The sequence below is a fragment of the Amphiura filiformis genome, chromosome 8 (genome assembly GCF_039555335.1).
Source record: "Amphiura filiformis chromosome 8, Afil_fr2py, whole genome shotgun sequence".
Classification (NCBI taxonomy): Eukaryota; Metazoa; Echinodermata; class Ophiuroidea; order Amphilepidida; family Amphiuridae; genus Amphiura; species Amphiura filiformis.
This window is the reverse complement of record NC_092635.1, coordinates 39,557,691-39,585,508: the sequence shown is the minus strand read 5'-3', so window position 1 is coordinate 39,585,508 and position 27,818 is coordinate 39,557,691. Positions and strand designations below refer to the sequence as shown.

Genomic DNA, 27,818 nt, shown 5'->3' with positions numbered 1-27,818 from the left:
ATGTCTCCACTTACCCCTAAATATTAAATCTTTCTTTGAGTGTCTGACACAAGGCTACATAGTTCCAGTGTTTGAAATTTACATTTTAGCATATTTTGAGAGCGATATATAGCTTTTTTGCATGTGTCAGTCAGTTTTATAGGATTTTGGCGGCCATCTTGGATTTTACCACTTACCCCGAAATATAAAAATCTCTCTTTGAGTGTCTGACACAAGCCTACATAGTTCCAGTGTTTGAAATTTACATTTTTAGCATATTTTGAGAGTGATATATAGCTTTTTTTGCATATGTCAGTCAGTTTTATAGGATTTTTGCGGCCATCTTGGATTTTACCACTTCCCACGAAATAAAAAAATGCAAACATCTTTTTTCCCATTATTTACCCCCACAAGAGACAAAATCAAGTGAAAGTTTGCTTTTAACACCGAAATCACACGACTCGACATAGTGCTGAGTTTGTCTGCTTCGTGAGTTTAACAGACCAAAATTAAAGGGTTTAGCAAAATGCATAATTTGTCTGACTCGCAATACAGACAACAAATGTGTCAAAAGACCCTTGAGATCCTTGATTGAATGTTGAGGGGGTGAGGCCAAGCAAAGTAGACTCTTTTGATCCATACAAAGTGTTTGAAGCAGGAGTAGGGAGAAAAGGTTCCTGTGAGTGTGTTACACTGTCTGTAACAAAGACACAGGCCTGTAAGAACTTCACTTTCTCAATTTGGTCAATATATTTTTTGGTCACTTTAGACAGATTCTGCGATACAGTCCAACCTCTTTTATCCAGCCATGATGGGACCAACCATTGGCTGGATAAGTGAAAAACCTGGATGCAACATACCGTAAAACCTTGTCTATAAGCATAAAGAGTATTTTTGATGAAATCTAAATTAACACGAAACAACTGTAAATATGCCAATACAATAGATTGGTCTTACAATAGTTCTTGTTTGTATATGCTTGTATCGGTAATTTATTTGTTCAAACTCCATAATTTTATAATTTTGTCGAAGGATGGCGCCTGGATTAATGTAGCTTTCACAAAAAGCACTCTATATACTTGTAGACGAGGTTTTACGGTACCCTGTTGAATGCTTCAGAGCATAAAATTAATGTGCCAAAACATTAAAAACATATTTTTATGAAGATACACAGCTGGATAACATAGAGATTTGTACAAAAGAGGACCGGATAAGGGAGGTTGCACTGTATATTTTATGTTTCAAGACACCTTACCTCCTTTGACACTTTGACAAATGTAACTTGTGAACAGAATGGAGATTACTTTTAAACAGACAGCACATGAACGTGCTTGCACTCTCTATGGAAAGAAGGCACGTAAATATACCTTGACAGTTCAAATTCAGCAGGCTTCAATTAGCATATAGTGTGTGAGCTTTTAAACCTACTTACAGTGTGCTACGACTATACTTCAATGTGCCAGGTCAGTACTTACGTTTGAATAGAATTCAGTCTTTGCCTAAAGGTGCCATGTTGGATGAACAAAGAATATGTTAACTTAAGAATATGTAAACTAAAGAATGGTGAGCTAGTAGTACAATGAGATGTTAAAAGCTTTGCCGTTTCATTCTGATAAATAATGCTGAAATTATGTGTCATTTTCAACCTCATTGGGCTATTCCAGTTGAAACCCACACTACCCCTGTGGAAGATTTAGCTGAAGTCTTCCACAGAGGGAGTATGAGTTTCAAATAGAATAGACAGTTGGGTAACTTCCATTTGAAATACTCACTCCAGATGTGGAAGATATAGGAAAATCCATAATACAGAGGGAGTATGGGTTTCAAAATGATTTACTCTGACCAATTACATTTGAAAAACATACTCCCCCTGTGGGAAACATTTCCAAAATCTTCCACAGGGGTAGTGTGGATTTCAAATGGAATAGCCCATTGTCAGTGTGACATACGATGTGGGTCTCTTTGATGAGGTCAAGCAGGGTGGGTGTGTGTCTACCAAAATCAACTATAATGTTGGGTTTTTTCACAATAATTGTGCATTTTTAATTACTTTTCTTCTAAATTTAGTAAGAGGCATGAACTTTGGTTTGCTCAAAAATTATTCACAAGGGCATTACCATCTTCCAATACTCTCATTATTGACAAGATCTTAAGTGCATCTTGAAGTCAACTAAAGACAACAGAATAGCCTGGAGGGGGTTAAATAAAATAACAAGCTCCATTAGATTGTAAGGCACTGTACTGTAAACCCCTGCTTGTTTTACTGACATGCATAGAATAAAAAATGTTTATTTCCCAGGAAAATTACCCTCCAAATGCCAGCATTTCCCAGATTTCCTCATTTATACCAGGTATGTTTATTGAAATGAGTCACTTAAATTCGCTACAACACTTTTGAGTGTGATTTTTGGATGTTCAAATTGCAGTCTGATAGTCAATGATTTAGTTCATTATATTGAATCAATTTGCAACAACTGTGAAGAATGATATAGTAATTAGTATTATCATATTAGACTTATTTCAAGACTAAATTTAAGCAAGGCATTGTGATCAAAGATTGATCAGCCCTTTAAATTATATTAAAATTGAGCTGGCTTGTTGATAAGGTAATGTGCAGCTTATAGCCCTTAAGATAGGTTTCTGACATATTTATATGGAAAAATTGGTTATAAATTTAAAACTCCATTATCGATAGAAATTGCACACAATAAGTTGTAATTCCTAGCACTACACTGAAATAGCGATGAATATAGATCTAGAAATCTTTTTTTCTCTGCAATTTCTGATTCAATAAACAGGGATATTGATTCTATTTCTATTCTAACTTGGGCTATTCCAGTTAAAATCTTTACACCCCCTATGGAAGACATGACCTTAATTTTCCACAGAGTGTGTATTTCAAATGGGATTACCTGAATGGGTGACTTCTTTTGATATGTACACCTCCTCTGTGGGAGATTAAGGTCCTTTCTTCCATATAGGTCACAGTGTATAGATTTCAACTGGAATAGCCCTTTCTAAATTGGATAGCCAAGGAGCAATGATCCTCTCTTGATCCGTAATCAGAAACATTGCAAAATTAGTTATTATGTTTAACGCAGGCCTTTGGCTCCTGAGAGACTCTGGCAAGTAAGTAAAGCATAGATGAATGTGCGGAACCAATCTCTTACTAAGGGTTGATATTACCCTAGCTAGCTTGTGTACATCCAAAATTATCATATCCAACCCAAATCCTACTTAATATTAAAAAAACATTACAACATTAATCACCATGGCTCGTGGTTAACGGTACAAAACGCTCCTTGTGGAAATTGATCCATAGCGTTAAATAATGGATGTGTTAAAGACAACATAATTAGTTGATAAACGAATAGAATTTTAATTAAACCGGCAAGACCGGACATGACATTATTACCTCAGTGTTATGTAGTCAGTGAGCCAAGCTTCCCCAAGGTAGTTTGTAATATAGCCACGAAGATGTTGAGTGGTCATTGTGGTCACGTTTGGCTTTTTAAAAGATGCCATTAAGTTGGGCTAGCCTGCTGGATTTTGTTTTTCTAATCAGGACAGGGTCCGTGGTAAAATCCTAGAGGACCTGTGCACAGATTCATAAATTTGTATTGAAAGTGTTGGTGGGCAAAGGAAGATTTTTAGTTTGTGAATTAAAATCATATTTGATGAGCATGGAAATAAGCTATGGAGGAGTTGTACTACAACATATACACAACATGTAAATGGCAATGATAAGATAATGCGAAGGATTGGATGAAAAAAAACCACTGCTTTAGCTATCGTGCAGTCAGTGGTGTCAGTATAATTGGATATTATTTCAAATTGTATAAAGTGCTCACTGAAAGCTCTGAAAGTGCAAGCATACACATGTCCACACATAGATGTGTGTGTGAAACAGAACATGTGAAACACTTGTCTTTTGATGAAAACGGTCATGGAATTTTCTTAATTTGGTTATGGAAAAGTCATGGAATTTTATTGTCCTGAAGGTGCAGGAACCCTGTTTAATATATATAATGGACCAATGGCCTTCCAGATGTACATGGTGGATGTTTGACAATGCAATGATTTATAACTTTTGGAGTAGTTATAAATCACTGTGACATGTTGACCCTAAGGTGAGCTACTGGGAGTGATTACACTAATTGATGACAACAAAATATCATCTTGTCATTTCTGCCTTATTCCCTACGCTGACCTGACCAGCATAATTGTTGCGTATCTTCTCTGTCCATAAAAGCAAATTACCTTATTCATTATGATAAAGGCTGGCCAAAGGCAAATCGTTCAATGCATAATGGTCATTCCAAGAAGCCTTTTGATTATGCTGGACAGAGCTAAACTTGTTGTTGTGAGCATGACTTGGTAAAAGCCTCTGTTGTTGCTCCTTCAGTCCTGGACACAAGATGAATTAATAAATGTTTTATATGAAAATAACCAACTTATTTGAAGTTGTTGATGGAATATGCATTAAATGCCATACGCAATCATCTCATATCAATTTTGGTGCTTTAAACCCTTCAAATATGACTGAAATTAAACAAAATTAGTCATTGTTGGCTGCCAATTTAGGTCCAATTTTGAAACCCAAAATCAAACAGAACTGGACAGAAATTCATGAAATTTGCATAATTTATTATGTACAAGATATATTTAGGGTTGGAAATACAAATTATGTACCTTTATGGAATAATTACTTTGATATAAAAAATGATAAAAATCAGCCAAAATTTTCCTGAGCTCATTGATTATTCATGAGTTCATTAGTATATGATTGGCCTAATGAACCAAAAATAATACTTTGATTTTAAAGCTTAGTCTTTCGCTCTTTCCAGGTACGATTTAGATTAAGTCTTTTGTGCTTTCCAATTATGACTTGTAGGTGTACATTATTCTCTAGCCTACAATACAACCTTTTCATTACATTATAGCATTTTTAGTATGAAAAGAACAGGGTTAATATCCATATCATACCAAGGAATCACAAGGAGCATAGTGTTTTTTATGATGAATTTCCATCGCTTGCTTGTAAAGGCAAATTCCAGTGTAAACAAATACCTTAGGCGATATATTGCCATATAAATAATCTATAAATCTCAAGAAGAGGTGCAATATGCATCCAAATTTAGAATTCTTAGTATGAAATATTGATGTTTTGTGAAGCTTATCAAGTTACTACAAGTCTAAAAAGTTTAGTAGTTTAAATGCAGTGAAACACCTTGTGCGAAGTAAATAATCTCCTATGTTGGGCCAAGGCAAAGAGAACATACAAATACACCCAAACTGATGTATGTGCATACCCAAAATCCAATCCATGAAATAATGCTTAGTATATTCATCTCATTGGTACAGTGTAGCCTCTGAGCTTCCTTTGGGCTTTATAGTGCAATTTGTATATCTTCATCATTTATCTTGAAGCATTTGACAGTCGGGTATGGGACTCGACTGCTCAATGCCAGAAGTGGGTAAGTGCAATAGCTGCCCTGTGAACATTTGGAAATTTACACACAGTATTGCACTAATCTACACATAGCAGCTACACATCGCAGCTATTGCACTTACCCACTTCAGGAACTGAGTAGTCGAAATGATCACATGCCAGGTAATAAAAGTCTAGGTTTAAAGCAGCAATGCTAAACTCTGGTCATATTGAGATAGTAATTTGTCATCTGAATAAAAAATCCATTGTCACATATGTCACACTGAGTATTGGGATTGCAAATGTGCTTTATGTAGGGCTGTGATAAATACGCGATTAGGAAAGCTAAATAATACGCTTTGATTTTTCCAAATGATGCGATTTCCTGCCAAAGATGTGAAATCTAAGAACAAAATTCAAAATAGTTCTCTTCATATGTATAATCATTGCAAAATACATACAAAAACATATGTTAAATTATAGAATAAAAGATAGGATTTTGTCTTTTGCCTATCCATTATCAATTATATCATGTCATAATGGATGGGCTGACCAATATTTTGAGTAGTATGCTGGGGGAGCCGGTATCCACTATGATAAAAGATAAAGTTAATAAAAATAAAATTAATATGACCGTCTAATAATACTGAAAACATCTGCACAGCCAATTCTTTCAAAATAATGTGATGCTAAACCACCAGAATTTCATGACAAATTGTTTAATGTCACTCTCAATCAATTTCATGCCAAAAAGTTAAGCAAATTCAGGAGCATATGCTGGCATATTTTGAGCAATTTCCATTAAAACAATTCCATGATGTCATCCATCAAGATAAAAAAAGAAAGCATCTGAAAAAGTTGAATAATTCAGTACCACTGTAAATGATGTCATCAGGCCCGTTTTATGTTTGCGCTCAAACTATTCGAACATCGACCATTGACAGTCACATGAGCTACTCCACTAGCCTGCTAGACATACAATTTGAATATATTGTACACCTGGTGAATCTGTGTGAGGCCCAGCGTAAATATAGTAGATAATGAGAGCTAGATGTATGCAGAATAACAAATTGAAGTACCTTATGGGACGGTCTAGAATGGGACTGAACAAAATGCATAATTAACATCAAACCCATCAAAGATTCCTTGTCTAGACCGCTGACTGCTATATTTTTCACATACATAACTTTTTAAAGATTTTCATTTATTTGGGGAATGTGTGGATTCAATGTGCTTATTTTGCGGGATCTATATAACGTCTTTGATAAAATAACTCTTTATATGTTATCATATTTTGTGTGTATTTATTTTATTTGCAATATTGCCTAAAATAAACCACTGCAAAAAAGAAAGAGAAAAAAAAAGATGCAGTATATTTTGCAGTGGTACCGAAAGTTATTATGGAAGTACCAGAATTCTGCTATTATTCACAATAAGGCGCCAGCAGTTTATGATGTAATCGTGATGTATCATGGGAAAAGGTCGACATCAAGTCCATAATACTGAATATTACCATGCTATTACATAGGAACACGTGATAATATTTTTTAGTTTGTCAATATAACGGTATTACACGCAAATCGATAGAGAAAAAATTAATTGTGCGCATTTCAAATCACATTAAGTATTATTGAGTATCGATTCGCGTGTAACACCTTTATTTTGACAAACTAAAAAATATTGTCACATGTTCCTATGTAATAGCATGGTAATATTCAGATTATGCTGGACTTGATGTCGAATTTTCCCATGATACATCACGATTATATCGCAAATCTGCTGGCGGCGCCTTTTTATTGTGAATAGCGAGAATTGATTGCACTTTTTTTTGCATATAATTATGCCTTTTTTTTACTTCCATGGTATGTCTTTGTACATTATCACTTCTGGATAATATTGTAAGCTCAGAATTTGATTTGTATGCATTAGTAGTTTATCCCCTTATTATTTCTGTATAATGTTATGTGCATGTTATATTTTTATTTTCCTACAGAACCAGCTTAGGGCGAGGTCGTGCATGGTTAAGACTATCCTTGATGCAGAAGAGGTTAGCTGATTATTTCAGAGGACTCCTAGAACACAGAGATATACTAAGGTAAAACATATAAATGTGCAAACACCTTGATCTGTCCTGAACCCCCAAAGGTGGACTACCTTTAAATGCATTTTTACATTATTTGCGTTGTCCTGGTTATAGCCAGCAAATGTGGACGTCCATGGTGTGTCCACGGTTGTGATGTGTGTATCCTAATGTAAGTCCATGTTAGCCAGTAATAACAAACGCACCCACCCCCACAGCCCACCCACCAACATGTAAACACTGGCATTGACCCACTCTAGTGAGATTTTTATTATTCCACTGCAAAATAAGCACAAGCATTTGAGTTACCATGGACTATTTTTAAGTTTTTAGAGACCTAACCCTTCACTGGCAAATGTGGTCAATGGCTATAATGAGTTCCTATGCTGTTTTGGATCTAAAAACAAACCCTGATGTGGCAGTGACGTCAGTGCGCATATCATTCGGTAAAGCCCCAAATCACTAGCGTTCTCTCAAAGCGCTGGCATACACATATAATATACTCGAAATAGCTGCCTCATTTGATATCATTGACATTCCCGCATCAGGGTGATAAATGGTATAGGAACCATGGTTGTCTGCAGTTCCTGTGCATCGAGTATGCCTGTAATTACACATATCATGTGTGTGTCCTCTTATGTTCATTGTCCCCACTGACTGTGACATCATTGTCTTGGTGCACTCTTTCAAAATACAAAAAGGTACAATGCCCTTCATAGCTTGTTAAAGGTGGGTGGTCTAATTTCTTCAATTTGTGTTTTCTACCTTCAATTGCAATGAGGATCTGCAGTTTGGATATTAGAAGCAAAAACACACATAACATTAGCCCGTATAACAGTATGGATGGTATACTATGTGAGATGAGGCTACCACCGGGGTACTCAAGTTTGGTTTTGGTAGGGACGTGCCGCTGAGATTTTGGAAGTAGACCCATAAATATACCAATTTTTCAAGAAATTTGGACCCATTGATATACCAAAAGTCAAAATTTTCGCCAAATTTACCCAAAATTGTCTTAGTTTTTACAAATTTTCCCAAAATTTTGAAAAAAGGACCCATGCATAGACCAAAATAGACTTTTAAAAAGTGATCATTGATATACCAAAAGGCTGAAAATGCTACCCATGTTTGCGCACGTCCCGTATGGTCATTTGTACTGAGTACCCCGGGCTACCACTTCTTGCTCATACCATTGAAAGGAAATGTCTCAGACTTAACATTTTGCTCTGGTCATGAGCAAAATTTGAACTTTCAGATGCAAAAATCTTAATTTTGATGTGGTAAGGTGAGGGAACAGGTCACCCACATTTAACTTGTAATTAACATAATCACTTTGTGTGTTCTCTATTTTTCAGTGAATTTTATGATCCCAATGCCCTCATTATGGAGGAGGAAGCCCCCGTCATTGCTGGTCTCCTAGTAGGTCTTAATGTAATTGACTGTAATCTGTGCCTTAAAGGTGATGACCTGGACACAGCGCCTTCTGTCATTGATTTTAGTCTCTACTTGAAAGATGGAAACTATCTGGACAAACCAGAAGAAGGAGCTGGGTAAGAGAGGGACATATTGTCGTCTGCGTCACATACTGTTGTATCTCAAAAGGCTGCCTTTGGTGAATTTTCTTATCATTGTTGTATTTCATATTGTTATTTTATATTTCAGCATGCTTCTTTAATTTCTTTTATGAATGGACATGAGATTGTAATATTGTGATAATACCTTAAAATTAGTAAGTAAAGTTAATTTTACAGTGTATCTCATCACAATCAGATGACAATAATGAAAAGTACTCACACAAGGCAGCCTTTTGAGATACGACAGTATGTGATGCAGACAACGATATAACAATAAGTAATTTATATTGTCTCTATTTTTTATCCCTTGAAAGAGAAAAGTGTCGTCTTTTCGAAATCATCATGTGTTATTGCCCCAGTGGATTTTGTGTCACATTTCCCTGTTTTTACTATTGTTGCTATTGTCATCCTTGTCTGAATCCTGACAAGTAAATCACAGGAAAAGCAATCTGTCTTGCTAGGTGATGACAGCCACAGAAATGAAATGAGATATTGCTGGATTTTGCTCTTCTTTGGAGCATGCTATGTTGCGGCTTCATTAAGCCAATGGGAAATGAATGACACAACATATCACTAATGACTTCTAGTGATTGATGACATCAACTTTGTAATGGTCACTTTGCACTCCCATAGGATTGTACTATATGGTGATGGATCAGTCTGGGTAGCAGGATTGCCAACTTTAACCCCCTGAGCACTACCTGCCGATCTATCATTGCCTCTGATTGGTCAATTATGTGATATCTTCACTTTAATCACCAATCGAAATGGAGCTTTAATTGCAAATAATTCACCCCAATGATTTTGCATGGTGAAATTATTCTAACAATGTTGCTAATTGGTCCAATCGATAATGAAAACTTCTTTTTGGCTAATCGGCAGGTAGTTCTCAGGGGGTTAATGTTATATTTGCTTCATTTTAGGCTAAAGGCTGCAATGCAAAGTGTTCTGTGAACTGAAAATATTTCAATATTTTGTATCTTTAAAAGTGCTTTTATCAAAATAATTCTTGAGACAAATGATAATGGACGGTGTTTTTGGCCCGTGAATGATGAAAAGATTTAAGTTTGTATAGTTGCTGGCAAGTGGCGATACTTAAATGGTGTGAAATGTATTGAAACTATAATGGTCAATAATTTTTTGTCTGAAAAATCTGGGGAAAATGGTTTAACTCTTAAAACCTTCAAATGTAACCAAGCCATAATGATTTTTTTGATACAAGGCATTTCTAATCTGAAAAAAAAAATGACCACTTTGAGGGAGTAGGAAAACAGTGGCGTAGATTTCTTTTCGACATTGGGGGATGGGGTTGGAAAAAATTGATTGAAGTATAGTGAATCAAGCATCTTCTTGCAACAAATTAAAGTGAATGGTACAAATGTGCATGAAGCACTTTTGGGGCTAAAATGGCCAAATATGAGGTTAATTTGGTCAGAAACCCACATACAAGCGTCAACATTGGGGGGATGATGGTATGGACCATCCCCCTGGCAAAATATTGGAGGGGATTTATCCCCCCCCCCCCATCCCCCTGGATCTACGCCTATGTAGGAAAATGTTGACATACAGGTGTAACACACACATGTTTTGTGTAGAAGCTAAACTATTAGCAGATACATGCATTACCCTGACACAACATGTTGACATATTGTTTGACAATGTGTTAAAGAGATTTGTCTTAAAACACATTAGAGGCTCAGATGGTCATACCCCTGATAGCAGCTTAGATAGAGGCCCTGCATGCTTTTAGCGGTTGACTTCAAACAAAGGCAACCAAAATTGTGTTGCAAAGAAGTTGGAAACCATCCACTAAATAATAAACCCTGATTTAACATGTTTAATGGGTTTCAATACTGTCTAATGATTATATTATTCAAAGACAGGTAGGTGGACTTCATATTATAAGTGCAGATTGGTTTTCGTGTTGAATAGACAAGAAGTTGCTCATATTTCACAGCATTATAGTTAGTATCCAGGCAATAGCTGTGATCAGGAACGTTAATTATAATAAGAAGAGCTTTATAGCAGAGGACACCTGCGTCATTATGTTTTATCCTTAAAAGACTATCTGGGGCTATGTCTGACATTAACCTCAGGGTTATTTTATACCTTTTACTTACTATATCCATATGGAAAAGCATATTATACTTGAAGACAAAGATATAAAGGGTTTTTACAACAGATAATGGAAGTCAAGTGTTACATAATAATATGCTATTTAAAGGGGAGAAGGAGCATCTCAGCATCCTTCAAACTGAGGTTTTTTATATGCTTGAGGCTTTTGCATTTATTAACCAGAGATACGAAGGACAAAAAGAGCCAAACGTGCAGTTAAAAACATGTGGCGTGATCAAGCAAAATCAGTCTGAAGTCGGGCATATTCAATTTTAAGTTTTCTACATGATTGTGTAAGGCATTTGCAAAGCTACACTTGCAGAAAACTTCATTGGAATTGAACATTTAGTTCTAAAGATATGAACAGTTGAAGTGTTTCCAAAACAAAAGACAGCAAAAGAAATTATTTCCTTTGTTTGGCTGTATCTTAAAATCAATATTTCCCACTTCCGACTGCTTTTTGCTTGATTACATCACATAGTCTTGTGTAGTGCATATTTTTCAACTGAAACAAAATACAAATGTTCTAATGCGTTTGTGGGTGTGTTTATGGGGATATTTATATCTGTGTACCGTCAATACAGTGATTAGTATATACATGTAGTTTAGCCTGGAGCAACCACCCCATACTTAATCTGTTTCTTTACATGAATATTCATTTTAACAGAGGCTCACGAGACATCAACCTAACAGCTCTTCTTGACCAAAAGAATTACCTTGAAGAACACAATCGCCATCTAACATCCCAGTTAACAGGTCTACAGGCCAGAATAAGAGCACTAGAAGATGGTAACAGTCAAATGAAAGAGGAGGTATTGTCCAATAAGAATTTATTTATTTTTGACCCAATTTGGTTTGGTGATTGGATATGGTGTCCTGATATGCTGTATAGTTTTGCGATGTTATTTGCATATTTATGAATATTAATGAGCTGATGTGCATATTTTGCCTACATTTTCATCATCCACTCTGCAGTTTAATTACAAAGGCTGGTCAACTTCAAACTAGGTATGTGGATTGGATATGTTAGCCTGATGAGGTATATAGTTCTGAGTCATTAATCTGCTCTGTAGCTTAAACGCAATAACGGATCAACTTCTAACTTGGTATTGTGATTTTACAGTATATGGTGGCCTGATGTGCTGTTTAGTTTTGTGTCATGTTTTTTGCATATTTATGAATTTTAATGAGCTTATTTGCATATTGCTTATTACTTGGTATTTTCAAACCTCTGTTATTTACTCACCTTCGTGAGGGCCATCTTAATTATGAACCACTTCCAAATTCCAATCTGTGTATTAATAATCTAAGGATAAAACAATGGCAAATTCGTTAATGACATTTTGATTATCTTCTCTTTCTTTCAGCTGGCCGTAGCTAACAACAACATTCTTGGTATACAAGCCCAAAATGAAAGGTTGTCTTTAGAAAACAGTATTTTGAGGAGAGATGCACAGCGGAAATTAGATGTAAGTAATCAACATCATCTGTATCTGTATTGTTGTCTGTGTCTGTAGCGCACCTCCAGGCTTGGAAAAAATGTGAAATACAGGAAGCTTATTCCAGTGGGATTTGGAGGGAAATTTTGGAATTTGGAGTGAAATTTCTGAATTTGGAAGGAAATTTTGCTTCCCTGTGTAAGAAATATTAATTTTCAGCTCTTGTATATCTTTTCATTTCATATTATATGTGATGCTGCCTTTAATGAGTTGCTAAGCCAGAATAGCAGTCAAGTTAGCTCAATCGATAAGGCATTCGACTGTGGTGCGAGAGGTTGTGGGTTCGAACCCTGGCGGTGCCTAGTACGCTCACGTGGAAAGAAAATTGAGTTAGCTTGTAGTTCCCCCGGACAAGGAACTCACTGCTAATTTGTCTCGTTGTAACCCGTACGAAACTCGGGGAGCTGATCCTGGTTGCGATGGTTATTTGTGGAATGTCTAGGGTGTGCGCTCTTGAAGCAGCGAAGTCCCTGATTTGTTGTTTAATGGTTTGTGGAATGATGTGGGCCATAGTGGTCAGCGACAACCTGTAAAGTGTGCTGAGGCTTGTGGATCAACGTCTAGGCGTTGTGCCTGTGCGTAGCGCACTATAAATCACTGCGCTTTTAATAGTATAGTAAAATTTATAACAATATTCATACTTATGTCTACATACTCAGCAAATGGCAAACTGAGAGGTAACCATCATGTAAGTTATGAAATTATCAGAGAAACCTTAAGGTCCGTATGCACAAAAGAGTTAGACCGAGTCTAAAGTTAGACTTGGTCTAACTGGAATTTAGTCTCATTTTCCTTAACATTTGCTGAAGTTATTTTGTATTATTTTTGAACATTGCATTAAAATCTTTAGAATTAGCTAGCTACTCTAGGAAGGAAATAGGAGTAAAGGACCATTTCTGATGGAACTAAATTCCAGTTAGACCAGGTCTAACTTTAGACCCGGTCTAACTCTTTTGTGCATACGGACCTTAGGGATTATCATTGATTTTTTGTGTGAAATAGCTTGTCTAACTGCTCCACCAACGTACTAATCCCATGCGCGTATTTTGGGGGGGGGGCTTTGGGGGCGCCAGCCCCCCGGGGTAAAAGCAGGGGGCGGCCAAAATGAAGGGGCGGCGGAAGAAGAAGGGGCAGCAAAATCGAAGGAGGCGGCAAAAAGAATTAGTAAATAAAAAAGGGCGGAAAATTTTGATAAAGCAAAAAAAATTTTGAAAAAATGGTACTATACATCAAAATGTGCTGCTTTTAGGGCGCTAGCGCCTGAAACCCTTATTAGAATATGTCGGAACCACATTTGCTGCCTACAAATGGTGCCGGGTTCATCAGTAAAACAACTGTGACAACCCCTAACAGCTTCCCATTGCACCTGGGTGGGGTGAGGCAAGCGAGGCAAAGCGCCTTGCCCAAGGGCTCAACATGGTGGTGGGACGGGGGATTCGAAGCAAGCTGTCAGATTATGAGTCCAAGGCCGTAACCACTGAGCCACCGTGTCCTCACCAAAAAAAGAGAATAGAAGACATGACCTTAATCTTTCAAAAAGGGGTGTACATTTCAAATGGAGTCATCCATTCAGGTAACCCTGTTTGAATTTCACACTCCATGTGCTAGTTCTAAAAGGAGGTAAAGTCTCATTGAGTGCATTTAGAGATATATAGCAAAAATGGTTGTGATTTTCATGTAGTTTCAATGCAAGAAGATGATTATCCATCCAGTTTCTATGCTCTACCACATTATTTCACCATGAAACTTGCACATAGGGTGTAGTAGAAACTGACACTAACTCCAATTTCATGGATTTGTGACATAACCCCCTTTTAGTACTAATATCCTCAAATCCTTATCCCCAAATATTTTGATCCTCTCCTTAAAATTATTCAACTTCAGTATTATCTTATTTATCATAAAATTGTTGTGTTCTCTTTCCCCTCACAGATAGCAAAAGCTGATATTGAAACTGAAAGAGAGACATATAATACATCTAGATCAGGACTTAATGAGATGTACTCAGAAGCCAAAGAAAAATTACAGGAGGAGGCTCAGGCTAGGCAGGTTAGTATGGTAGTTATGAAAAGTTATGAAATTCTCAGAGAAAACTTTAGGGTTTATCATTGATTTTCTGTATGAAATAGCTTGTGTGCTAATCCATACACCCCTGATAGAAGACATGTTGCACGTACTGCTAGCATGTGCTATATTATTTCTTTTCTTTCCACATACTAAATATGTAGATTTGATGCTGATACAAAACATGAGCAATTCTTTTCTCCATCACTACCTACATACCATATAATAAGTTTAAATTTGATTGCTGTTAGTTACGAAAAGTTGCACTTTTCCTATTATCCAATAACAACAAGTATGCAAATGAGCTACTTGATGTACAGATTTGATGATGGCACACAGTATGAGCAATTCTAGCCCTTGACACTACCCCATTATTTGATAATGATGAAGGAGATGTGTGAGACAAGAGATCACAGCAAATATGTGGTTCCTGGGTTTCTTTACCGGAAGTCAGTTGGACCGAAATTCCTTTCCACAATACAATATACGCTGTCACACAATCAGCAGAGCATACAGTACATGTACCTGGTACTACGGGATGCAATGACGGTAATTTCTGTCAAACTCACTTCCGGTAGAGTAACCCAGGATCCACATATTAAGTTGGCTATTCATTGGGCTATTCCAATTGAAATTACACTACCCTGTGGAAGATTTTGGAAATATCTTCCACAGGGGAGTATGTTTTCAAATGTAATTGGTCAGGGTTAATCATTTTGAAACCCATACTCCGCTTGTATTATGGCTTTACCTGTATATTCCACAACTGGAGTGAGTATTTCAAATGGAAGTTACTCAATTGTCTATTCTAGTCAAAATTTATACTCCCTCTGTGGAAGACTTTAGTCAAATCTTCCACAAGGGGTGTGTGGATTTCGAATGGTATAGCCCATTTCAACATTCAATATTTTTGCCCTTACAGGAAATTGAACAAGAGCTTCAGCTTCAAATCAGCCTGAAAACAGAAATGGAAATGGCCATGAGACTACTGGAGAAAGACATCCATGAGAAACAAGACACCATCATATCACTACGCAAACAACTTGATGATATCAAAACTATTAATATTGATCTTTACAATAGAGTACAGGTTAGTGCAGAGGGTTTCTTTTTATTTAAATTCTGTGTAACAGATGCAATTTAATCTTTAATTCTTAAGGATCTCTGTGTCTTGCAAGCCCTTTAAGGAGCTCTATGCCTTGCCCTGTACACATTTAGGAAGATTCTCGCCATGAAAATTTGTCTATTTGAGAATTTTACATTGAATTTTCTATTTCTATTATGTTTAAGCATTATATAATTTTTTGCATAACAATAATAATAATAAAGTTTTTGTATTGGTTTTGTAATGTATATTTGTTTGTGCACAACCACTAGGAAGAACAACTTGTGTTGAATCTGGCCTCTGTATAGATGAGTTGACGTCAATGTTTATTAACAAAGGCAAGGGACTGGTATATTGATATGCTTGAGTGAACTCCATGCAACCACTACACTGTTCAATAGCCTTATTGTGATGTGGCGGGAGTTTTTAAAACACGAGCCCTGAACAAAATATGATGCGCGCATACTGCCAGGCAAAAAACAATGGAAATTGTGATGATGCGTGCACATACTGCCAGACATTAACGTCAGGAGTCAAGTCACCTATTGAAATAAAGTCTAATAATAATAACAAGGCTTTGACTAGAATATATCAATACATATTTTTCTGCATGTATATAATATGTATGTAGCAGATGATAGACATGATAATAGTTTGGATAATTGGTCTTAGGAAAAACATTTCAAAATTTGTTAGGAGAAATTAAATTTATAGTGATGAGACTGTACCACATAGTACTCTTTGTCTTATATGGTAGTGTATTTTGCTTATGCATTCATAAATTGTAATAGTTAAACCCCTAAGTTGGTATGCACAAAACAGGTCTAAGTAGCATAGACCTGGTCTTTAGTTAGCAAAATAAAAGTTTAACTATAAAATAGCATTAGACTGGGTGTAAAAGTTAGACCCAGTTTCAATACGAGATTGTCCAAGTTTAGAGTTAGACTTAGTATTAGCTTCAATATATGGGCACATGTAGTGCATTGTGACTTATGTATTTCAAAAGGCAAAGTCAGAAGACATTTGAACCAGGTATTTTTGTTAGTTAACTTTTCTTTATAACTGTCTATAAATTCTTTTTAAAATGTGCCTCTTTTTGTTTTTGTGTTTCTCCCTCAGGCCAGCAATGAATCACTGAATCACAAAGCAGGACTAGTAAATAAACTGGAAGAGAAGACAAACCAGATGGTTGCCACAATGAACCAATTAGAGGAAAGGTACTCTATTTAGTGATTTGTTGTCTTGTCCATGCAGCTTTTTCGTGTATTCCTATGTTATTGTTCGATGTAAAGTTGTATTTTGTGATGTTGTAATGTCTTAAAAGTGCAACTAAGTTGTATCCATAAAGTGGATTTATGTAATTTGATTTTTATTAACATGTGCATAAAATATGTTAGTAATACCTTTTGAGAAGATCCCTACAGTCCTCCACTTTTTATTCACACCATACTGAGGGGTTAGTGAAGGAAACATTACGTTCCACTGCCTGAAAAGGATTGATCACAACCTGAATTCCCTCTTGAGGTTGGTAGTTGTCAATGAGTTGACCAGATTACCAGGCTGTCATTAGAGCTAAAGGCAGTATGTGACATAATGGGTCAATGAGTTACATAAAAATAACCTTGTGTGGTATTTAGTTCCCAAGAAGTGAGTTTTATCTGAGGCAATTTGTGGTTAAATGTTGATCCCTCAGTACAAGCTAGAGTTATTACCATCGATTTGGTTGAAAAAGGAGGTCAGACATGACCAATTTCATGATCAGTTCTGTTCAGGCAGTGAAACCTAATGGCCCCATTTGCAATTGCTGCCAGGTGTCATATTTTAGATGTATACAATGTCTATAATCGGGCAGCTATTGCACATAGGTCCTTCTTGCCCTAACACATCAATGATGTAGAATAAACAAACACATGAATATCCTTCAGTTTCAAAAATGAGGGTGAAAAACATGGTGTGTTGACATGAAGGTCTGTGTTCAGTTCCGTGATCTTTAAGACAGGCTTTGACATTTATAGAAACAACACTTTTAATGTCTAGCCAGACATCATGAATGGAGTCAGTGTGTTATTTTTTGTGTGACAATAATTTGAGAAACATTATGCTCCTGATAATTGTTGGTTTTGAATATATGCGTTTACTTACTTACGTAGGTGTGCGTCTCTTTCTGTGCTAGATATATTTACATAGTTGGGGTGTGTTTATTTGTAGTTGTACATTGTAGTCTAGTTGTTTGCATGGCATATCTCATTTATCTTAAGTGTAGACCCAAAGAGAATCAACTCAGAATTAGCCCATCTATGGGAAATCTGCCTTATTGAAATGTCACACATGGGAACCAAAGTAGTGTCTTTGTGTTATAAAGGTTTGCTTATAAGTGCTATTGGCATAATGCATAATGCATTACACACAGAACACAAACAAGCACATACTATAAATTAAAGTTTACCGGGTGTATGGATCCGGCAGTACACCATTTTGCCTTCCATGAGCCACACATAAACATGGTGGACTTGGTTCTCTCTTTGGGTCTAATCTCTGTGCCTTTATCCCAACTAATATAACATTGCTTCAATGTAAATAACCCCAAGCTTAGGTATAATATGATAAACAGTTGTTTAACAGTGAGTATACACCAGACTATACCAGTACTATCATTGGGCTATACATAGCTGCTTTTGCCAAAAGTTTGACATACATTTAGAGATCAAGAACATTTATGTGAGTGTACGAAAATGTTTGACAAATGTTTGTGATCGGCAATCGTTTGTGCCAAAGGTTTGGTAAAAACGGCTATGTACCAGACGAAAATCCAAACACCTCGTATGGTAGACACGACCTTAATCTCCCTCACAGGGAGTGTAGATTTCAAATGGAATCACCCATTTAGGTAACCCCATTTGAAATTCACACTTGATTGAGGTAATGTCTTCCATAGGGGGGGTGTATGGATTTCAACTGAATAGCCCATTTCACAGTATAAAATAAACATTTGGCAGGTTTTATTCCATGTCCTTTAACTCACTTGGCTACTAGTCTGCAAAATAATGTGGACCAGCAACATTTTTTGTCTTCAATTATCAATTTTTATCTCCCAAGTTATATGCCGTATGTGAAACATTAAGAGTTTTAGCATCTAAAACAAATGCAACATATTAATTTAAAAAAAGGACTATAGCAAAGCTTAAAGTAACTCACTTTATTTATAATTTTCATTATTAACTGTTAAAGCCATAAAATGCCTGCACAGCCTATGTTTTCACTTACGAAATAATACTCTCTCACAGATTATTTTTTCTTTGTTTTTTTAAATCCCTATATTTTGCATTTGGCTTGGCATCCTTAAAATTTCATCCTTGTGCTGTTTGTGATATTGGTGCTGTATGATGATGCTTCATCGTTGGTCCATCCATCCGTCCGTCCGTCACATATAATCATGGCAAAATCAACCCTTTGGGGTTTGGTCACTGCTGCATGCACACCCGCCAGGCTAAAGCAAGCTGAGAGGGACAAGAGAGCCGCCGAGGAAACGGCCCGTAGTCTCGGCCAGCAGATCGTTGAGAGAGATGCTAAACGGTGAGCACTCATCTTGATCACAGTAACTAGGTGTATGACTTGGCCCATTTGTATCACAAAAAAAAAAATCCTAATACATTAGTTGGGAACATGAAGGAAATGTTCTCCTGATTGCTTCAGAAAGGAACAAACATGGCTTCTCTGATGTCAACTGGATCCCGCTTTTGAGTCCTGCACCACAATCGAAATGATCGCCACACAAAGTCTACCTTATATACCGTCATTCCAAAAAGTGTGTGATCCAGTTATAAGGGAGTTATGTAACCATTTTCCCTGGAGAATTACGGGGAACAAGGTCACATATATGCAAAAAGTGTATTTTTAGCAACATAAAGGTAAAGCAAAACCGTATACAGTTATTAATGCATGCTGCTCTCATGTGGAGCAGAGCCTAAGTGGGCCAAAAATTGGAGGTTAACTTTAAGAAATATGGATTAGAATTGTCTTATATTTGCTATCAAAATTTTATCAAAGCAAGATAGTTGCAAGCCATTTGCCATGTCTGACATTAGGAAAAAAAGTATGCCTCAGAGCTTGCGAAGATTTGTGACACAATCTGGTCCATGGGGGCCAAAGGAGGCACTTTTGAAAATTTGGTTACAATAACTATTACCTTAAACAAACATTAGGCTATCATATACTGAAATCACCAAAGGTCTAGCATACTTGGTTCTAAAGTTATGAAGTTTCGTGATGTCTATTTTCTTATGTATTTTATTGTTTTTTATTCCATATTTTTGCCTTTATCTCAATTTCAAACTTGCCGCCTTTGGCACCCATGGACCAGATCGTGTCACATGTGTTATCATAATAGATATGCACCGCTAAACGGAATGCATACAACAGCACGGAGACATACTATTTATTTATTTTTAGGCCTTACTTATGTTTTGTTCTTATGTGAAGCATTATTTAATCAATGAATCTATGATGTATGTGACACTATTGATAACTGCATGTCATCAGTGTGATAGTAGCTGTTGCTCTGTATTTATGTTTATTATCTTAAATCATTTAGCAAGTGTTTATATATATATATATATATGTTAATTGTTTTTATTATTTGTATAAATTCAAATTGTGAATAGTGTAGTTTTCTAGTGTTGCGATTAATTTAAAATTATTAGTACCCTATGTAAAGTTTCTACTTAAACAAGTTAAATTCAAACATGGCTTCAATATCATATTGTCTTTTTGCAACATTTCCATCCCTCCTAACAGTTCTGCCTTGGAAACAGACTTGAAGATTGAGCGAGAATGGCGTTCAACCCTTCAGAATGAGATGGCCAATACCCAAGAGCTCATTGGTGAGCTACAGAAGGAAGTGCGTGGTGCAGGGGAGCTTAAACAAGAGTACCAGGGGTTAAAGGTCAGGCATAAAGAACTGCAGGAGACATGCGAGGGACAGGAGCAAGCATTAGCAGAGATGGGATCAAAACTGAGCGAGTGAGTCATGTTTTTTTTAGTGTACTGTATAAATATTAATTACATACTTGTAATGGGAAATCTTTTGTTACTTTTGAAAAGGCTTGGGGAACAAAATTTAAATCAGAAGACAAACAAAAATGTAGGGCAATATAAACCTGGCTCTCATTGAATCCCCTCCATGCTCAAATTTATGAAGTGTTTTAATGTTCTTCTTCTTCTTCTTCTTCCATATTAGTGCCTCCCTCATATGTATGAGTATTATCGCACTGCGCACAGACAAGTTGTACTTATTTTTACTCTGGAACCTAGAGTAGATGACGTGTATTTTTGAAGTACAGTCAACAGTACCGGGATGATCCCCTGCTCTTTTTGAATAGCCTGTGACGTTCTTTAACGTGCACACTGCATTAATGTGAGAAAATACATGTACACGGGACCGACGGCTTAAAGTGCCCTCCGAAGCACTAAGCAAGTAGAGTAAAGTGCCTTGCTTAAGGACACAAAGAGACCGTCAAGCTCAAGTGGACCCACTCAGGTTCAAACCCACCACTTTTGCAGTCTAATATTTAGTTTCAGATTTGGAGCAGAGTTCATTTTGGCATATGTGCTGCGGAAATGGACAAAGGTTATCTTGCAAATTCATTTTCTGTCCATTTTATTGTTTTAATTTGTGGTTTAATTGGTAAATGTTACATGTGGTGTGTGATCAATATGGGTTTATATCCTTCGTGTAAAACTGTACGGCATAGCATAGCACAGAAATCTTTTGTTGAAGGATTTAAATACAGCTTTATTATGTAAACTGCTTAATTCCTCAATGGAGTCTTAACCCCAGTCTAACTCATGAATATCTTACACCAAGGATGCACCTAATTGTGTTTATTTGTGGATACAGGCACCAGTTAAAGGTGGATAGCTTGAAGGAGGTTAGTGGGACAATGGAGAAGCGTGTGTGGGCGGATGATAGGGAAATCACCAGTTGCCAGCAATGTGAGAAGCCTTTCTCAGTAGCAAGAAGAAAGGTAAGAACATATCATAGAATTGAATTGGGAGAACTTGAGACTAGCATAATGCATAATGCTAGGGATAGCCACCATATTGGATTGGATTAGCGATTGAATTGACTGGACTACTATGCTGCCCCACCATGACAAAAGGGCATAACATATACATTTTTGGAGAAATGGAGTTATCACCTCAGGAAGGTCAATAAATATTATATCTACCTATTAAAACTATAAAACACTTTGTTTCTAACCTGCAAACACTAATAAATAGCCATATTAGGATTGGTTATCCTGTACAAGTCAATGCAGGCTGGGTACGGTTTTAATCAATTATCTCGAAATGATCAATATGTCAGTAATGCCCTTTTGTCATGGTGGGGCAGTATAGTTGCACAATCCATTGCATGCAGATTGCAAACAAACATGCAATAAACTAATGCTGGTTTCATACTGCATGCTGCTTGCCGCTGAGCAGCGTCACGCTCCACACCGCTTGCATATTTCTGCAAGTAGTAGTCATCAAGCAGCACACCACAAAGCTGGAAAAGCTTAAGGCACCGCTCTTTGCACATTGGCCAAAAATTGTATTCGGTTCTCATACATCAGAGCAGTATTGCTCCCGAGTTGACTTAGATTCAACTCCTAGCGATTTGCCACTTTGAGCAAGGTGGTGGAGTGATCGATATATTGGCTTGCCGCTGGTCCGCTGGCATTGCTAGGCTGATTGCGTAAAAATCATCTTCATAGCAGCAAAACAGCAAGCAGCATATGACACTTTGAAACCAACATAAGACGTGTAGCAAAAACATTAGTTTCCTCTTCATGATTGGCATCGTACAAACATAGCAGAGTCCAATTTCTCCCAGTTGTGGAAAAAACTTTTAATTTGTTCCATAACTCCAATATGTTAACACCAGTTTTTTTGCAATTTTTTTGGAGAAGAATTTACTTCTGTTGTCCCAGTTTACTAGTAGTAAGGAGGTGATCCTGGCTGTGAAAGTGATTAATAGATTAAGCTGACGTGGGCACTGCACCTGCGTCTCAGCTGCACCTGTATTCGCCGATCGCACAGTCATCTCAAAATGAGATTCTTCCCGCAAAGTGTGTGTTGTGTGTGCATAGGCCTGTTAAACACATGCTTTAATGACCGTGTACGCTGTGCAAATGCCTTCTGGCACGTTGCTAGACAAGCGCAAGAAACAAAATTGCACTTTTTGTGCATGCGATTTAATTGTAAATATTTGTTTGTGACATAGCACTCTTGAAATCACTAATACATATTTTATTCTATTATTTCCCCAGCATCACTGTCGAAATTGTGGAGGTATATATTGCAACCCGTGTTCTGATAATGTTATGCCGCTCCCGTCGTCCGCCAAGCCTGTACGTGTTTGTGATAACTGCCACACCCTGCTTTTACAACGCTACTCTGCATCTACTTGAAACTGATCAGCATTCCTAGATTTTAGATAGAACCAAAATATCTTGTACACTAAAAGGATACATCTAGCCATCTATATATCAGACCATACCAGAGAGATTTGGGCTATTCCAGTTGAAATCCATACACCCCCGATGGAAGACATTACTTTAACTCCCACACAGGGGTTGTGGATTTCAAACGGGGTCACCCATTCAGGTAACCCAATTTGAAATTCACACTCCCTGTATGGAAGAATAAGGTCATGTCTTCCATACGGGGTGTATTGATTTTAATAGGAATAGCACATTAAACCCAAAGAGAACCAACTCAGAATTGCCCTGTGTGTAACATGCCAGATTGGTTTGTCACATATAGAGCCAATATTGTACAATAATATATGCAGCTTTTTTAGCTTGATTGTTATGGTGACAACTCTCTAGTCCAAAAGTTCCTTAGTCCGAAGGTTTTCCTAGTCCGAACACGTAATTTACCATTCGCTAGTCCGAATTCTGATAAAGGTTCGCTAGTGTGAATATCGGGTTCTCTAGACCGAGTATAGAATAAGGCTTGCCAACCCTAACCCTAAACCCTAACCCTTGACCCTAACCATAACCTGTAACCCTAACCCTAACCCTTATTCTATATTCAGACTAGAGAACATTCGGACTAGAAAACCTTTGGACAAGCGACCCTTCGGACAAGAGAGAAGTCATGGATCAGTACAAAGATTTACATGTGTAGCCCGTAACATGCGTTATCAGCACAGCACACTACTCGCACAATGTAACAAGCAAATTTTTCCTTAGCCACATGATAAAATAATCCAGAGGTACACCATGTTAATATCCATGACCACACGCAAACCTGGCGGAGTTGGTACTCTTTGGGTCTAATCTCTTTGAACCGTACACATGTGTGCATATCCAAATACCATTTTGGACTCCCAAATATAAGCTTTACATACAATAAGAATGAGAACGTAGTTCTTGAAAAGGGGTGTCACTGTCAAGGAACCTGCCTTCTGGTGGGGCCCCAGGATCAACTTCATCTCAGCATGGTTCTTCTTGATATTTGAATAACCTAGATGGCCTTTTGAAACATATTTTATTGAAGCTTTAACCCCCTGAGCATTACCTGCCGATCTAACATTGCCTCTGATTGGTCAATTACATGATATCTTTACTTTAATCACCAATCAGAATGGAGCTTTGCAAATAATTCACCCCAATTATTTTGCATGGTGAAATTATTCTAACAATGTTGCTGATTTGTCCAATTGATAATGAAAACTTCTTTTTGGCCAATCGGCAGGTAGTTTTCATGGGGTTTAAATAGATATCATGATTTTGGTGCCGTAAATTGGAAGAGGCTAATGTCAAGAATACTGCATCGTTCATTTGTGTCATGCATGCATGTGTATGATGAGATAGTTTGAATGATTCTGTTGGATATAAGGTGCAATTTAAGTAGGTGGACATGGTATTCGACTTACTCATTCAGCTGCCAAGTTAGAAACAATGATATAACAGTAAACAATGACTTGTTTGGCAAAATATTACTGAATATCTATAAAATGTACAGCAAATGTGGACATAATAAGGCAATTGAGTATACATTATATGTACATGATTATGTCAAAGATATATGCCTATGTGTCTACCTAGGTCTGTATACTTGCACAAGAAGCTGTTGACAGGTTAAAGTAACATAGACCCTGAACACACTATGGAATTTTCTTCTTTCAATGAAGTTCGAACGATGCATTTATTCCGAATGTGTACGCACGTTTCTTCCTTTTATGAAGATTAAAATTGCTCAGTCCAACGAAGCTAGAAAGGTTGATGAAGCTATTTTTGCAATGTGTACACTCACTTTGTTTGTTCAACGAAGGAAAGTGATCATGTGACAAGCGGCAGGAAAATATGAAACCAACATAAAATTTTTAAGAAATCTCCCTTCCAACCTCAGCCAAGAAGCATTTAATTTTGACAGAGAAAGTTACATACTCATTCATAGGAACACAAGATAACAATTTTAGAGCCGTGGTTGTGAAAGATCAAAATTGAAAGAAAAGATAAATTACACTTACACTTTGTTATTTCAAAGTCAAAAATACTTCTTTGAGGTGACCTCTGAGGTGATTTGTAGACCTATAATATCATAGACCACAAGACATTCAAATATTCACATTATATTTTGTCACATTCCAATACAATGATACTATTATAAATATATATTATATTTGCACATTTGTATCATCTCTCAGTGAAACTTGGATTGGGAAATCATGCCGGGGTGTGTTTCACTGAACTTTTAACACACTAAAGTTTTGACACATAGCATAAGTAACCTGTCGTAAAGGTACTGCGACCGTTAAGTCATTGTAACTTTGTAACATGTTTGTGTTATAGATCCCTATTACGATCATGAATCACCTTGGTGAAATGAAAGGTACGATACATGATAACTTACTGATTTTGAGACTTTATGACGTTTTCAAAATGTTAGCGGAACACACCCAGGTAGTCAAGTGGTATGAATGTCTACTAAATGTATGTAAAATTATTCCAGTTGCAACTCACAAAAAAGCATTGTAAAAACTGACATTGTTACATAAGTTACCAGACTGGATATTGCAAAGATATGTTTTTACAATGCTGGTGTACAATATTTTTACAATATTAGCTCAATGTTTCACTTTTCGAGTTTGTAAAATCTAGCATTGTGACATAAGTTACCATACCATAAACTAAAAGATGCAGACTCTCGCAAACATGTTAAATCACCAGCAAATGAGGGCTGATAGTTCCATAAAGTGTGACAGATGAAACTGCTGCACCCATTCCGCATATTTTTACATTCTTTCGTGTAAACGCAAGGACACACATACTGTATCGTGTATATCCAAAGGCACACAGCGCTGATGTGATTGTTAGCCACAAACAATCTGCCCTCATGAATATGTGAGAATTTGCAGCATACAAAGCATGGGGACTTCAGCTGTTTGCTGATTGTCTGTATCTGTTTAGTTTATGTATATTGCAAAGATGTGTTATAGTAGTGCATTTTGCAGGTGTACAATATTTGTACAAAATGAAGCTTGATGTCATGTTTCACTTTCAAAGTCTTATGCGTTGTATGAGCTGTATAGTATGTAAATGTTGATACTGTGATTTGCTGACAGGAATGCCAATACCTATGTATTTAGGGATTAGTGCAAGAAAGTCCCATTTGCTATAGCTGCCAGATGTCATGTTTATAGGTGTGTGCAATATAGAATGCAGAAATTGTTATATGACTATAAGGCAGCTATTTCAGATAGGACCTTATTGCACTAACCCCTCATTATTACACACCTTTGTTTCAGAGAGGGCAAATTTAAATATCGCAAACATTTATAAACCTGTATGTTTTCAAACATTTTGTGGACATTTTATGAAACAAATTCAGAGCATTTAGGGTGAGAATTTTGTAAAAAGTGTTTAATTTCCTGTTTTCAAGCTCTCTTTGGTCTGCTGCTAAAAAATTGTGTAGATTAATTTGCATAGGGAAGGGAAAGCAGATAGTCAACTCAATTGGAATATTCCAGTTGAAATCCATACACCTTCAATAAAAGACATGACCTTAATCTACCACATGAGGGGTGTAGATATCAAATTGAGCCACCCATTCAGGTAACCCCTTCTGAAATTCACACTCCCTGTGTAAGAGATAAAAGCCATGTCTTCCACAGGGGGTGTATGGATTTCAACTGAAATAGCCCATTTGATCAAACAAAGATATATATTGGTAAACTGGTAAATTTGTTCACATTTGTAATTTTCCACAAATTCATACCACAAAGTAAGCTTTAGCTGTATCAGTGTTAACTTTTTGACAAAGAAATCAACATCTTGCCAGTACACAAAATAATATGTAATAATTTGAAGGTGGATTTCATAAGTGTGGCCACAGCAAAGCTTGTGATGGCCCTGTGGTTCTGTTATATCAATTAAAACAGTTTTTCATCTAGAAACTTGAAAGTTAGGGTGTGGGAACAAAGGTGTTGTTAGTTCCCCACTCAGTACTATGTGGTAATAAAAAAGATATATTTTTAAAGATTTCATGTTTAAGTGCATAGAGCAAGCAGTACCCTGTAATATTTGTAGCCATTTTAAAAATCATGTTGACTTCTTTATGACTAGTTTGGGTTCAATGTAGTTTTGCTCTTTGTGTGAAATAGTAATGTCAGCCTTTTGGAGTTTGGATTGCATTATATTTTTATGCAAGTTTTGATTTTTCTATTTTTGATTACAAAAAACAAATATTTTATTTCACATCTCAAATAATGAATGAAGCATTAATGTTGTATAAAGATAAATTCATAAAAAAAGTGTGTATTTTAAATCAATAACACAAAAAAAAACCATGTATTGTATTATATACCAGTGTATGGTCTGCATATTGGCATTGCTAATTGTTATAGTCTATTATAGCTATGTAAATAAGAGATATATTATTAAAAATGCTGTGTATGAATTTAAGCTTCCAGTTCACCAGG

The 27,818-nt window shown here is 36.6% G+C and overlaps 1 protein-coding gene across 4 annotated transcripts in view; it reads left to right on the top strand.

Annotated features, from left to right (window-relative positions):
• LOC140159013 (RUN and FYVE domain-containing protein 2-like) overlaps positions 1-24,322 on the top strand; it is a 73,818-nt gene extending 49,496 nt beyond the window's left edge. For 3 of the 4 annotated variants that reach the window (XM_072182325.1, XM_072182326.1, XM_072182327.1), the window contains 11 exons: positions 7,404-7,505; positions 8,846-9,040; positions 11,847-11,991; positions 12,547-12,648; positions 14,611-14,727; positions 15,665-15,832; positions 16,967-17,064; positions 19,334-19,420; positions 20,642-20,866; positions 21,744-21,870; positions 23,158-24,322. In XM_072182325.1, coding sequence (XP_072038426.1) covers positions 7,404-7,505; positions 8,846-9,040; positions 11,847-11,991; positions 12,547-12,648; positions 14,611-14,727; positions 15,665-15,832; positions 16,967-17,064; positions 19,334-19,420; positions 20,642-20,866; positions 21,744-21,870; positions 23,158-23,298 — 1,507 coding nt within the window. In that variant the 3' untranslated portion in view covers positions 23,299-24,322. The remainder of the gene's footprint in view (positions 1-7,403; positions 7,506-8,845; positions 9,041-11,846; positions 11,992-12,546; positions 12,649-14,610; positions 14,728-15,664; positions 15,833-16,966; positions 17,065-19,333; positions 19,421-20,641; positions 20,867-21,743; positions 21,871-23,157) is intronic. The other variant, XM_072182328.1, reaches the window with a different exon arrangement.
• Positions 24,323-27,818: the final 3,496 nt, after the last annotated feature.